The 13,884-nt window shown below is 48.0% G+C and overlaps 1 protein-coding gene across 4 annotated transcripts in view; it reads left to right on the top strand.

Annotated features, from left to right (window-relative positions):
- The first annotated feature begins 1,506 nt into the window (after positions 1–1,506).
- MAP6 (microtubule associated protein 6) overlaps positions 1,507–13,884 on the top strand; it is a 47,338-nt gene continuing 34,960 nt past the window's right edge. For 3 of the 4 annotated variants that reach the window (XR_015285152.1, XM_086883386.1, XM_086883385.1), the window contains exon 1: positions 1,507–2,286. Coding sequence is in view for 3 of the 4 variants with exons in the window: in XM_086883386.1 (XP_086739512.1) it covers positions 1,568–2,286 (719 nt within the window). In the remaining variant the exon portion in view is untranslated. The remainder of the gene's footprint in view (positions 2,287–13,884) is intronic. The other variant, XM_023946444.2, reaches the window with a different exon arrangement.

Here is a 13,884-nt window from a genome sequence, read left to right as displayed (position 1 = left end):
GTGGTTTTGCATGTCCATGTGTCTGTGTGCAAATGTGTGTGTGTGTGTGTGTGTGAGCTGACCTGTGTGTGCATGTGCACGTATGCCTGTGCAGGTGTGTGCACACAAGCGTGTCTTGCACGTGTGTTTGCATTCCTGTGCACGTGTGTGTGCAGGTGTGAGTGACCATGCATGCATGTGCATGAACACATGAGCACCTCACACATATGTGTGCAGGTATGTGACCAAGCATTTGTGTGTGTGCACACATGCATGGGCATTTCTCGCATGTTTGTGCTCTGGTGTGTGACTGTGCAGATGTACGTGTGCAAACAAACACATGAATCTCTGATGTATGCCTGCAGGTGTGTGTGACCACACATGCATGTGTTTGCACACACGGGAGCCTTGCAGATTCGTGTGGAGGTGTGTGACCATGCATGTGTGCACACACACAGGGGTGTTTGTTGGGTTTGCATGTCTGGCAGGTGTGTGATTGTGCAGAAGTGTCTGTCGAGGTGTGTATGAAGTATGCAGGTCTGTGCACACATGGGCCACATGGGTGTGTCTCCTCGTATGTGTGCAGCTGTGCAGCTCTGTGGCAGTGCAGGTGTGTGCACATACACGGGCACGTCTTACATGTGCATGTGCAGGTTGCCGTGACCCTGCATGCGGGTGCACACATGAATGCCTTGTACATGCGTATGTTGGCAGGTGTGGGTACACACAGAGCCAGGAGGCACACGCGTGTGCAGGTGTGTGGATGTGCGGGTGGGGCACACACAGAGCCAGGAACCACACGCGTGTGCAGGTGCGGGGATGTGCGGGTGGGGCACACTCACAGCCAGGAGGCACACGCGTGTGCAGGTGCGTGGATGTGCGGGTGGGGCACACTCACAGCCAGGAACCACACGCGTGTGCAGGTGCGGGGATGTGCAGGTGTGGCACACTCACAGCCAGGAGCCACACGCGTGTGCAGGTGTGTGGATGTGCAGGTGTGGCACACTCACAGCCAGGAGGCACACGCGTGTGCAGGTGTGTGGATGTGCAGGTGTGGCACACTCACAGCCAGGAGGCACACGCGTGTGCAGGTGTGTGGATGTGCAGGTGTAGGCACACTCACAGCCAGGAGCCACACGCGTGTGCAGGTGTGTGGATGTGCGGGTGGGGCACACTCACAGCCAGGAACCACACGCGTGTGCAGGTGTGTGGATGTGCGGGTGGGGCACACTCACAGCCAGGAACCACACGCGTGTGCAGGTGCGGGGATGTGCGGGTGGGCACACTCACAGCCAGGAGGCACATGCGTGTGCAGGTGTGTGGATGTGCGGGTGGGCACACTCACAGCCAGGAACCACACGCGTGTGCAGGTGTGTGGATGTGCAGGTGTGGGTACACACAGAGCCAGGAGGCACACGCGTGTGCAGGTGCGGGGATGTGCAGGTGTGTGGCGCATGTCCGTGCCTTGCCCGTGCGTGTGCAAGCGCCGCCTCCCCGGCCCGCCCCCCGGTTGCGGAGCGCGGAGCTCGGGGCGGAGAGCGGTGCGGGGCTCGGAGCGCGGAGCGGTCGCTCCCGGTGCGGGCCCGCCATGGCGTGGCCCTGCATCACCCGTGCCTGCTGCATAGCCCGCTTCTGGAACCAGCTGGATAAGGCGGACATTGCCGTCCCCCTCGTTTTCACCAAATACTCGGAGGCCACCGAGCATCCCGCCGCGCCCCCGCCGCGCCCCGCGGCCCCCATCGAGACCCAGCCCGGCGGCGAGGCGGCGGCGGGGGCCGCGGGCAGCGAGCCGACTCCCGGCCCCGCCCGGCCCGGCCCGGCCCCGCACGCCTCTCCTCCGGCCGACTCCGTCATGCGGCACGACTACAAGCCTTGGAAGGTGCAGCGGCCGGAGCCGAGCTGCAAACCCAAGAGCGAGTACCAGCCCTCGGACACTCCCTTCGAGAAGGAGACGCAGTACCAGAAGGATTTCCGTGCCTGGCCCATCCCCAAGCGGGGCGACCATCCCTGGATCCCCAAAGCGGGACCTTCCCCCGTCCTGGCCCTGGACCGCGCTCCCCCGGAGAAAGCGGCTCAGGAGAAGCGGCGGAAGGTGCACCTCGCTGCCGAGAAGAAGGAGGAACACGCCGAGGTGGAGGATGAGCATCCCAAAGCAGTGCGGCCCGGGGACGGGAGAGAGAAGGGTCGGAAGAGGCCGGATGAGGCGGGCGGGCAGCCGGCGGAGCCCAGCCGGGGCCGGGCGGCTGCCGATGCTGTCAACAGGCAGATCAAAGAGGAGGTGGCGGCGGGGGTCAGCTCGTCCTACAGGTGAGAAGACATCTCCCCGTCCCCACCCCCATCCGTCTAGATCCCCAGTCTGCCGCGCCCTTGCCCGGTCTTATCTGGTCCCTCTTGGCGCTTCCCCGGAGGAGCATCCCACCCTGGGAGTGCGGCTGCGAAACATTCCGGGGGGGGCTTGCAGATTTCCTGCCGGGGGGGTGTCCTTAAATTCCCCATCTCTCTGGGAATCGATGATGGGGCAGTAGGTATTGTGCTATTGTGGACACTTTTTGTCGGCAGCGGGTTTGGCAGCGGGTTTGAGTGCCTTTGTGTCGTGCCGTCGTCCCCACCCCACTCCCCCGCCGCCACTGCATTACAAAATTCAGAGACAGCCGCCACCTTGGATTTCCACAGGGGTAATGTTTGGGGTCACCTCCGTGGGGATGTGCAAATCGCCTCTAGTCCTTTCCAAGCACATCCCTGGCTGTATTGCTGCAGCCAACCCAAAGGATCAGCAGCCTGACCGCATCTCAGGGGGCCCACGCAGGAATGGGATGCCCGACACGCAGGAGCATCCCAGGAGGCATCTCAGGCTGGCCCGTGCTCAAGACAAAGCATCCCAGCTATGCGCCAGGATGAGGGATCTGTATCCTAGGCCGCTTGGGTGGGGCAGCCTTGAGATGCTGCCATGTTTTAATGCAGCGCAGCAGGGGATGACACATCTTTCTGTCTCCCCCTAACAGCTCCCCAGCCAACTAGAAATGGATGCCCTTATTTCACCTCAGCAGTAGACTTTGTTGGGGATTCAGAGTGTGAAACTCCTTGCAGTGAGCTGCTTTTTTCTCTCTGGGTCAATGTTCAGTGTGTTGGGAATGCAGAAGCAGAAGTGACGGGGTGGCTGCCCTGCATGTACGTTTTGCAAGGAGGGTTTGCTGTGGTTGTGTTTTCCAGTGCTTTCTTTGTCAGAGCCCGCCACTGCCGAGACCAGGGTGAGGGGGGCATAGAGCAAAGCTGGGGGTTGTGGTGACAAAAGTGTGATTGCAGCCTTTTTGCTTTTCCCTATAGCTGTGTGAATGCTGAGGTGTTTATGCCTTTGAATTATTTATTTTCCTTCCTGGAGAGATTAGAGGTGGCAGCTGTGACTTGACTTCTCCGTCCCACTGGTGGTGCAGAAAAGCTGTCAGTCATCTGCTTTCCCCCCTGTGTAAGTGGGAAACACTTCAAGCAGTGAGATCTTGATTTCTGCTGTCTTTTGGCATCAGCTCTCACTGGATATTGCTGGGGGCTCAGGTGCATAGAGTAGTGACTTGGTGCTGAGACACAAGAAAATGGCCAGGGATTTTTGGGGCCTCTGTTTTGCAGGGGTTGAGAGTGTGGGGAAAGGGATCTCTAGGAGTGACACAGCTCTTAAATCCGCTGTGAACTGAGACTCAGCTTTTTGTCTGCTCCTCTGGGCTTGTGCTGGAGACAGCAGGGCTAAAGCAGAAAGTTCCCCTGGAACTGGAGAGCCGATGTGTTGCTTCTCTTCCACTGCTACAAAGGATAATTAGATTTCTTTGCATATTTAAATGCAGATTGCTCACCTTCCTATCCCTCCAGTCTGCTCCAGCAAATTCCTAATGCACTGGGCTAGGATTCCCCCTCAAGGAAAGGGGTTGGATCAGCAGGGATGTTAAACCTAAGAAGAACTAGAAGGATTCAGCTTTCTTTGTGTTGCTTGTTGGCTTTCACAATACTCTTAGGCCTTCTCTTTCCACTTGAGAAAGTGTTTTCCCACTTCCATGTTTTTCTTCCTTGCCGCATATTGCAGAAGTGTTTGCTCTGACGCTCAACCGTAGAACATGAGCACCTCTTCATTAATGAATAAGTGATGTTTTGGCTAATTGTTCTCATTTTCTGTTCAAATTAGGCATCTTCTAAGTGCTGTTTATTCTTTGGGTTCTTTTTAAAAACCAAATTCTCCAAATCCTAATTACTACCAAGATCCTGTCTGCTGACGTACTCGGTGGGTATTGAACATCTCCAAGGATGAAGACTCACAGCCTATTGGAGCAACCTTATGGGCCACCCAGGAGCCAAAAATTACCTCCTAATGACCTCTTGCTAGAGAGGAGCAAGGATGGCTTACATGGGGCTTTTCTTCCTTGTGCGTGGATCAAGGCTCCCCATCAGCAGAGAGTGGGGGGGAGATTTCCTTAGTCTTCTGTCACTGATGCAAATCAGTGTTACCAAGGCTGGTATACAATTCCTTGGTGAAACCAAAGAGCAAATCAGCAATAGTTAAGCTCACTCTGTCCCACTGGGTACTATTTCCATGTGAGGAATACCTGAGAGCATGGGATAGAGTAAGCTACTAGCCCAAGGTCATGGGGGAAGTCCACGCTAAAGGGAAGAATTCTCTTTTCTAACCTGTGTGTACCTAGACAGATGAATATCACAAAGACCATGTGCCTGTGACCTCCTCCCAGGTCCACCCAGAGGTACACAGCAGAGGTGGTGCCTGGTGGTGATGTCCATGGAAGATGGAGGTTCCTCCCAGCCAGAGGAATGAGTGATTTGTTTGTATTAGCATTTGAGCCAGAAGCCTTCAGTGAGGGCAGAGTGGCAGGACTGTGGATGTCTGCCAGAGACTGCCTGTGCCCAAGGATCCTACAGAACAAATAGGATTTATTTCCAATATTTCTAGTATTTCTTTATCTCGTTCATAATATCTGCATTATTTATATATTTATATTTAGATATTTATTAATGATAATTTATTAACTATTCAGTTATATATGGGATTTATATGTGTACTTATTCCCACTGCTCTCACTGGCTGTGCCGTGGTCAAGCAAGGTTCCAGCACTGAGGGGTTTCTTGCCTCAGTTTCCCTCCCCAGCATATGAGCTGCCCAAGTTTACAAGTTACCAAGGCAGATTACATCTCCTTCACCCCCCTCTTCTCTTTGGTCCTGCTTCTCAGGGTGGCCTGTGGACCCTGAGGGACCAAGGACTAGGGAATCCTTCAGTCAGGTCAGTGACTAGCCCCTTGGAAAGCCACTGGTGGTGGATGAAGCCTTGTTCAGTTCTGTGAGGGCTTTATCTGTGTTGGGTGAAGGGATTTCTCCCCCTGAACTTCTGGATGGGATGGGCAGAGCCTTTCTCCCTACTGCACCAAAGGGTGGAGGGGGCTGGACCTGACCCTGGGGATTTGGGACCAGAGAGAGCAAGTGACAAAATGTGCACACAGCGGCATTTGCTGATGGATGTGAAAAAATTAGAAGCACATTTGGCAAAAATAAAAGAAGGAATGAATGCTTTCCATTTTTATTTGAAAATTATGGGAAAATTACAGAATTGTTTCTTGGATGTTCCCCTCTCCTTTCTTTGTCTTACATTCTGCTTATTTTGTTACCTTTATTCCCTGAAGAAAAAAGATACAAAAGGGAAACCATTTACTCCCTTTGTAAAGTATCGACATGAGTACTAAGAAAATTAATTTCCCCCTGAGGAGTAATATTACAAAACCAGATTTGAATTTTTTTTTTTTTTTTTTTTACCAAACCAAACCAATTATTCTTTCTCTCTCACCAACTTCCTTTCCTAGCAGAGGAAACAAAACAATATAGGCTTCAGTGGAAAATTTTGGACTGCCTCTAGTACTAATGAATTGCCTGTTGCTAATGCTCTGTCATTCATCTCAAACCCTGGAGTTACTAAAGATGTGGAGCAAATGAGAATTTGTAGTAGCTATAGAGACAAATGAGTCAGCGCTGGAGACTTGCTGCTGTGGTTTTCAGAGATACAGCAGAGATAATTTAGGGAGGGATGTCCACTCAGGAAGGCTGGACCAAGATAAAAAAGGGCAGGAAATTCATACTCCTCCTTGTTCTGAAGACCGGCTGGGGGAACTGGGGGTGTTCAGACTGGAAAAGAGAAGGTTCTGGGGATACCTAAAGTGCCTAAAGGGGCTCCAAGAGCCAGAGAGGGACTTTGAGCAAGGGCCTGGAGGGGCAGAACAAGGGGAATGGCTTCCCAATGTCAGAGGACAGGGTTAGAAGTGATATCAGGGAGAAATTCTTGGCTGTGAGGGTGGTGAGGCCCTGGCACAGGTTGCCTGGAGAAGCTGTGGCTACATCATCCCTGGAAGGGTCCAAGGACAGGCTGGATGTGGCTTGGAGCAGCCTGGTCCTGATGGCTCTGAAGATGGACATCCCACTAGACAAGCCCGGGACATGTTGGTAATGCTTCTGTGATAACATTTAAGAAGAAAATCAAAACAAAGTGGGGCACAGTTTTTCTATAACCAGAGAAGAGGAGGAGGTGAGACCATGTGAGAGAAACAACATGGAGACACCAAGGTAAGTGGACAAGGAGGAGGAGGAGGTTCTCCAGGCACCAGAGCCCAGATTTCTCTTCAGGCCATGGGGATGACCATGGTGAAGCAGGCTGTCCCCCTGCAGTCCATGGGGATCCATGGGGGATGCAGAGATCCACCCACAGCCCATGGGGGAGGTACCAACATCAGAGTGGGTGGATGCCTGGAGGAGACCAGTGAGAGACCTGGTAGAGAGAGGGGACCCCTGCTTCCAGGCTGGAGCAGCCTGTCCTTGGAGGACTGTGCCCCATGGAAGAGTGACCCACACCACAGCAGTTTTGGGAGGAATGTTTGCCCATGGGAAAGACTCACATTGCAGCAGTTTTGGGAGGACCGGTGATCGTGAGATTGGAATGATGCTGGAGAAGTTCACAGAAAACTGTCTCCCATGGGAAGGGACCCCATAGTGTATCAGGGAAGGATTTCTCTCCCTGAGCAGTGGAAGATCTTGGGTGATGAACTGACCAAAACCCCCACCCTCTGTCTTCCTGATCTGTCGATGGGAAGCAGGGAGGGGTTGGGGTAAAAAGGTGTTTTTAAGGGCTCATTTTACTTCACATTATCCTCCTCTGACTTTGTTAGTAATAAATTTGCTTTGTACTTCTAAGTTGAGCATCTTTTGCCCTTGGAGTGTTTTCTCTCAGTCCTTAACTCATGAACCATTCATTTATTTTTTTTTTCTCACCTCTGCCCAGTTGTAGCAGGGGAGAGTGAGTGAGCATCTCTTGTGGGTGCCTGGCATTTGGCCAGTGTCAAACCACAACACACAGACAGAGAGGTATTCTACCACACTCTTGATGTCCTCTGGATGTTAGTCTATCAGCTGAAAAGACTGCTGGTGTCTCCAAGCTGGGGACACTTGCAGTAGGTAGCTCCAAGTTGGCAATGTATTCCCTGCAATCAGTTCAAGGTGGACACCATCAAGCCCCAAAGGCTAATGAGGAGCTGCTCAGCAGTGTAGGTAAGACCGAATTTTGCTGCTTTGACTGTGTGCAAACTGGAACTGGTCTGTGCAGGCCTTAGGACATGGCAGAGCAGGTGGAAGAGGTGGAGGCGGTATTCAGGTGACGGAGTCAACATGCTTGAGCAACTATGCCTCTGCTCCTGCTCAGGTGGGTCACCTCAGAGAGATGTTTAGGCACATGGAGCTGGATGGGAACCTCTGAACCTTGAAGGACAATTATCTGGTTTGCTGTTTAGTCTTTATAAATAACACCCAAGGCTCTGTCTCAGAAATGCAGAATTTTTAGTTGCATTATGCCAGCAGGAAGGGTGTGCCAAGACCTCAGTTTCTGATGATTTGCAACTCGTTTCCAGTCTGGAAATGGACAAGTTGTAGTTTGCTGTTGTATTTGGTTTATTTCTCTCTTATATTTTTTCTGTTTTATTGCCATACTTAATGATTTTCTCCTGTTCAAATGTCACTGCTTAGTGTCTCCAAGTACAGTATCCACATCATTTAGCTCTATAGCTAGGAAATAAAAATTTTTACTTCCTATTAACCTTGTCTCTCTAGCTCTTCCTAGATAAAATCTCTGTTTCTTAAACAGAGATGCAGACTATTGCCCTTTGGAGATGAGGTCCCCATTTCTACTGAAGATTCATGAGTCATGTTTGTGGGCATCATGGATTCATTCTGAATCCCTCATTTACTCTTTGAAAATAAGGATGTCCATTGTTATCAAATGTCATTGTCATTTCTACTGAGGATTCAATTATGATACTTTTGATAACAAGGATGTCCATCGTTATCAAATGTCATTGTCATTTCTACTGAAGATTCATGAGTCATGTTTGTGGGCATCATGGATTCATTCTGAATCTCTCATTTACTCTTTGAAAACAAGGATGTCCACACTGTTCTCCTTTTTCTCCTTCTTAGGTAGTTACATCCCATAGTAAAATAATTCTGGTGATTAGTACCAAGGCTAGAATTAACTACTAACTTTCATTACATTTTGAACATGGCAGTCAAGGTCAATCCTTTCCTTCCTCTGTGGTTTCCTGATGCTCCTACACATTGGTGTTCCTAATTATATTGTGTCATTAGGAAGTGTTATCAGTGTTGCCCTACTTTTTTAGTGCCAAAGTCAACCTTAAAAATGTTAAACACTGCTAACCTCCTTCCAGGCTGCAGCTCAGCATTCCAACACTCATCATTTCCCTTGCCTGGTTTCCCATTCTGCTGATGTTCATGTTCACTGGTTTAATTAATCATTTCCCACACGGCCCTGGATAAAATGCTTTGCTGAAACCAAATAGATTTTCACATTTCTTTTGTCTGTTAAGTCAGTTATCATGTCAAACTTCTCTAATCCGCCTTTTCCACACACTTCTGTGTCTGGTGAGACCACCAACTTTTTTGGGATGCAGAAGCTGATGCTGTAGGGCAGATGCCACTTTTACTTGGTGGCTTCAAGCCACCACTGTAAGACAAAGGGCAAAGAAAGAGGAGAGAGATAAACTGTTTATATTACCCATCCTTTCTTTTTCAAATGAATCACTAAGAGCTGTTATAAATCTGTTTCCTCTTGCATTTAGAGCATGACATTTCCTTTTTCTGTCTCCTACCAGCTAAACAAAATATCTAAGTACTTCTACACCCAGTCTTGAATCAATCTCACTGTTCTTTGCTCTGAGCTGAATGTATTTATTTGTTTGTTTGTTTATTTATTTATTCATATGGTGTCTTTGGCTAAGCCTTGCCCCACTGTGGCAAGAGCATGGATGCCTTTCTGCTACTGTGGTCAGCACCAGCCAGGAGGGAAAGAGCCATTTTAGGGAAGTTTTATAGGATGGAAGTTTTATTTCTCTTGATGTTTGACTCGGTATTCTAGATACCCTTCCAATGTCATATATATATATATATATATATAAAGGACATTGTAAGGATATATAACTATTTGCAATTATATATTATTTATTTTTATAGATTATTTTATATAATAATGTTTTATACATTATGTTTGTATCTATGTATATCTATTTTTTATTATTAAATTCAATTTATTATTATTAAATTCAATTTATTATTATTAAAATACTATATGTCCAAATGGGGCTGTTAGTCCTTTAGCCTCCAACTCATTTCTCCTCCCCAAATCCAGCATTGCAGCATTGTTCTATTGCAAACACATTTTGCTTTCTGTTAATAACTGCTTTATTTTGATTAATAGCTCATTATATGGCAACTGTTTTTTGAATTAGTAATTTCTTTTTGATCAAAAAGTGCCTCTAGCTGAGGGGACCCTGCAGCACTTTGCACACACAGTATGCATATGGAGACACTGCTGCTGCTGCTTTGGTGAGCTGGATGCAAGCTGTACTGTTGACAGTACAATATAGGAGCTGAGAAGGTAGGGAGGCTGTTACGTTTAAAAAAAATCATGAATATTTTAAAAATGTTAAAAATTAAACTTCACATTTTAAAGAATTTTAATAATTTATATAAATATTTATATTATGATAGTATAAAATAATAATTTTTAAGAATTTTAAAATCTAATTTAATTTTTAAATTATATAATTATCTAAATTAATCTAATTTTTTCTTTAAATTTTAAACTATTTTTTAGTCGTTTGAGGTTTTTTGTTCAGGGTTTTTTTGAGTGGGTGGGTTTTGTTTGTTTGTTGTTTGGTGGAGCTGTGATTCAGCCTGGAAAAGAGGATGTTGCATGGAGACCTCACGGCACCTAGCAGTGTCTCTAGGGGCCTACAAGAAGCCAGAGGGGCACTCTTCATCTTAAGACAAGGTGGAATGAGTTCAAATTGAAGTAGAGGAAATTTAGGTAAGATGTTGGGAAGAAATTCCTCTCTGTTAGGGTGGTGGGGCCCTGGCACAGGTTGCCCAGAGTAGCTGTGGCTGCCTTGCTCCTGGAAGTGTTCCAAGGCCAGGTTGGATGGGGCTTGGAGTAACCTGGTCTAGTTGAAGGTGTCCCTGCCTGTGGCAGGGGTCAGAACGAGATTATTTTTAAGGTCCCTCCCATTCCAAGCCATTTTGGGATTAATTAATCTGATTAATTAGTATATAGCTTCACTGCAGACGGCCACTAGTTTTTTTAAGACCATCACCTTCTGTTTTTTTCCCTTTCCTGAGCAGCAAAGCACCTGCACAGCATCACACATCTTTAACCCTTTTAAAACACAATAAAAAAAATAAGCAGCAGTCAAGCACCATTAGTCAGGCACCAGCAACCCTGCAAAATATTCCAGTGAGAAATCTCTGTCTGTTTTCTAATTCAGCATCTGAAAAGTTGGGTAGATAAACACCCTGTGAGAGCAAATAGTGTCTTTATGCTGGGTGAATGGGAAAAGAAGAGGTTTTCCAGATCCAGAAGGAAATTCTTGAGACCTGATTGCTGAGCTTCAGGCTTCCTCCCAGATTTCACTTTGCCTTTCACCTTGAAGGAGGAGGCTGCGCATCTGCTCTCATGCAGGGAGCTTTGTCTGAAAGCAATCAGCATCACACTCCAATGGGCTGGAAACACAGGCAGAGATGTGAACTCTGATTGGTCCCATTCCCAGGCTGAGGCAGCAGTGGGGTTGTTGGTTAGATGTTGATTGGATGAGACTTTAAAGGAAAATCTGCAGATGCCTTCAGGATGCCGTTTCACTGCACGGGTGGCTCCTCTCCCTTCTCACATCTATTTTGATTGTGTAGTTCCATCACTGCGAGCCTCAGCAGAAAGTTGAAAGGACCCTGGGTGTCTTTCAAACTCTTTTGCAGCCTGAGCCACACTTTTCCACCAGTGCATCAGAGCAGACTATCAGTGAAGTTCCTAAAACTAGGGAGGGAATTAGCCAACAAGGTCTGATTATTCCAGTGTGCTGGATTTGTGCACATCAGCATGCTGGATCGCAGATCAGGACTTTGAACATGTTTTGTGCTCTTGTTATTTGGATGTAAATGGATGTGTGGAAGATGTGAGGTAAGGGAAGAAAGGTGGGACTGGAGGTTGCCCAAACAAGATCCTATGAAGGTATGAAAGGCCTGGGTTGCATTTGCCCAGGATAGCCCCCAGCCAGGTACCCTGTGCATCCAGGGGATGAAGGCACCAGTCTCAGCCAAGCAGTGGAGCTTTGTCACTGTCAGTCAACAGCTATGGCAGCTCACACAAAGGATTCCCAGAGAGGGATGTGTTGGCAAGCAGCCCAGTGGAGGAAGGATACAAGAAAAAAACATATGTTCCCTTTGGGAAACTGGGATGGGGTTTGGCAGTGTCATCATGCAGAGAGCAGAGAAAGTGGCATTGAAAGTTGCAGTGATTGAGCCTCCCTTGGTGGGTAAAAGCTTCTGACAGCACTGCAGCACTGGAACAAATCTCAGAGGAGGATCACAGAATGGTTTGGGTAGAAAGGGACCTTTAAGCTCATCCAGTTCCACCTCATGCCATGGGCAGGGACAGCTTCCACTAGATCATGTTGCTCCAAGCCCCATCCAACCGGCCTTGAACACTTCCAGGGATTGGGCAGCCACAGCTTGTTTTAAGGGAAGAGGTGATTTCCTGGTGTCTCACAGAAATTCTCCCATGGCTCTGTGTAACCCACGAGGCTGAGAAGGTCTGCAGCTTTTGGCTGATGTGAATTCTGGGATGACACAGGACAGGCTGTTTCAGCCACTGACTGTCTGTAGCTTCTACAGAAAGCCAGCCAACCTTCAGAGGAGATACAAAGGTCCATTGCTTGATGCTGATCCCAGAGCATGGGATGAAATACATGTGTACTTGAGGTTCTCCCCAGCCCCATTTCCTGAGATTCTCCTTCATGCTTGTTCTAGGACTGCATACTAACATGGCATGTTGATCCCTGTACATGGAGGATTTTCATACTCCCAAGATTTCTCTTCTGTGACCAGTTGCAGTTTGTCTCCCTGGCTGCTCTGAAAATTGGAAGCCCTCAGAAAATACAAGCATACCTTAGAGGATGGTTTTCCAATTGGGTTTCTTTAGTGTCCTCTAGTCACTGAAGTCTTGGCAGTATTTTTGGTAAGTGTTTACAAAGCCCAGCTCTTGGAGTTATGTGGTTTGGGGAAGCCCTCAGCTTCCTCTAGAATAAAAATCTTGCAGGGTGGTGCAATGTCCAAAGCTGGCAGTGAATAACTGAAAGATGTTTCTTTAAACTCAATACACTGTGGTTGTGAGTTGCAGCCAAGTGTGTCTGTCGAGCCCTTCCTATCTCAATCTTTGGTCTTCCAGTGGGTCTTGATGTCTAGTAGTCCATCAGTGGTGAATCATCATCATCATCATCTTTCTCACACCCTATTGGGCAGTAGGGGTGCTCCAAGGAGTTAGTGCTGGGATCTAGTAACCAGGCTTTGGACTGTATGACACTGATGTTTGATATGGAAATTGGGTGGGAAGTCAAACTGGATGGCTGTGTAAAATTGGTCTTTTCATGTCAGACTTAGGACATGATGCAAAATAGGAGGAAACAGAGGCTTGTCTTGTAATTCAGGCCTGGGAAGAGTGAAGATGCGAAGGTGGTGCACTGCTGTACCTCACTTTTGTAGCCGTGTTGCTCTAATGAGGGGTGCAACATAGAGGCTGTATTAGAGGCTGAAACAGAGGTTGTCTTTAGTTTTGAAGTCTCAAAACACTTGCAAACAGCTCCTATTTAACCTGGTCCCCAGTCTGGACTTCAGCAGACACATTCCAGCCCATAGAAGTATTACTGGGTGCTAGAGTCTGGCAGTGTCCAGAGTCAGGGCTATGCCCTTGACATAGAAGCTGCATGGATGTGCTATGCAGAAGGGGAAATGAGGGGAATCACCATGACCTCAGTTGCTGTACACACTCTATCCCTCTTTGCTGTGTGGAGACATCCCTTGGGCAGCTGCACAGGTGCTGGAAATGTGTTCAAGCTTCCACAGGAACAAACAATCAAGGATGTTCCACTTACAAAATATTATAGGAAATTACTGTATAATGTTCAGTGTAAGATTTTGTGGAAAGGGAAGATACTTATTTACAAAATGTATTAAAACTAGATTTTTTTTCCTCTTTTTTCCTTTGATTTCATTCATTTACACCCACCTTGCAGGTAGAGAGATGTCCATGTTCAGGCGATCTGACAAAGATCACTGGTAGACAGCCTGAGGGACACCAGCCTTTGAGTTCTCATGTCATTCCTGGGTTTTTCTCAGCTGATGGCGACAAACTCAGTTTTGGGCAGGTCTTTCATATCACTTAGGGGTTATTTATCTCAGATTTATCCTTCAATAGCCCATCAAAAAGATTGTCTTACACTGAACACTTCCACAGAAGGAGCAGCTGCAGCTGCTCCGGGCAA

The sequence above is a fragment of the Cyanistes caeruleus genome, chromosome 3 (assembly GCF_971803275.1).
Source record: "Cyanistes caeruleus chromosome 3, bCyaCae1.hap1.1, whole genome shotgun sequence".
Lineage (NCBI taxonomy): Eukaryota > Metazoa > Chordata > Aves > Passeriformes > Paridae > Cyanistes > Cyanistes caeruleus.
Note: the sequence above shows the minus strand (reverse complement) of the source record. Positions and strands in the feature narration are given on the sequence as shown.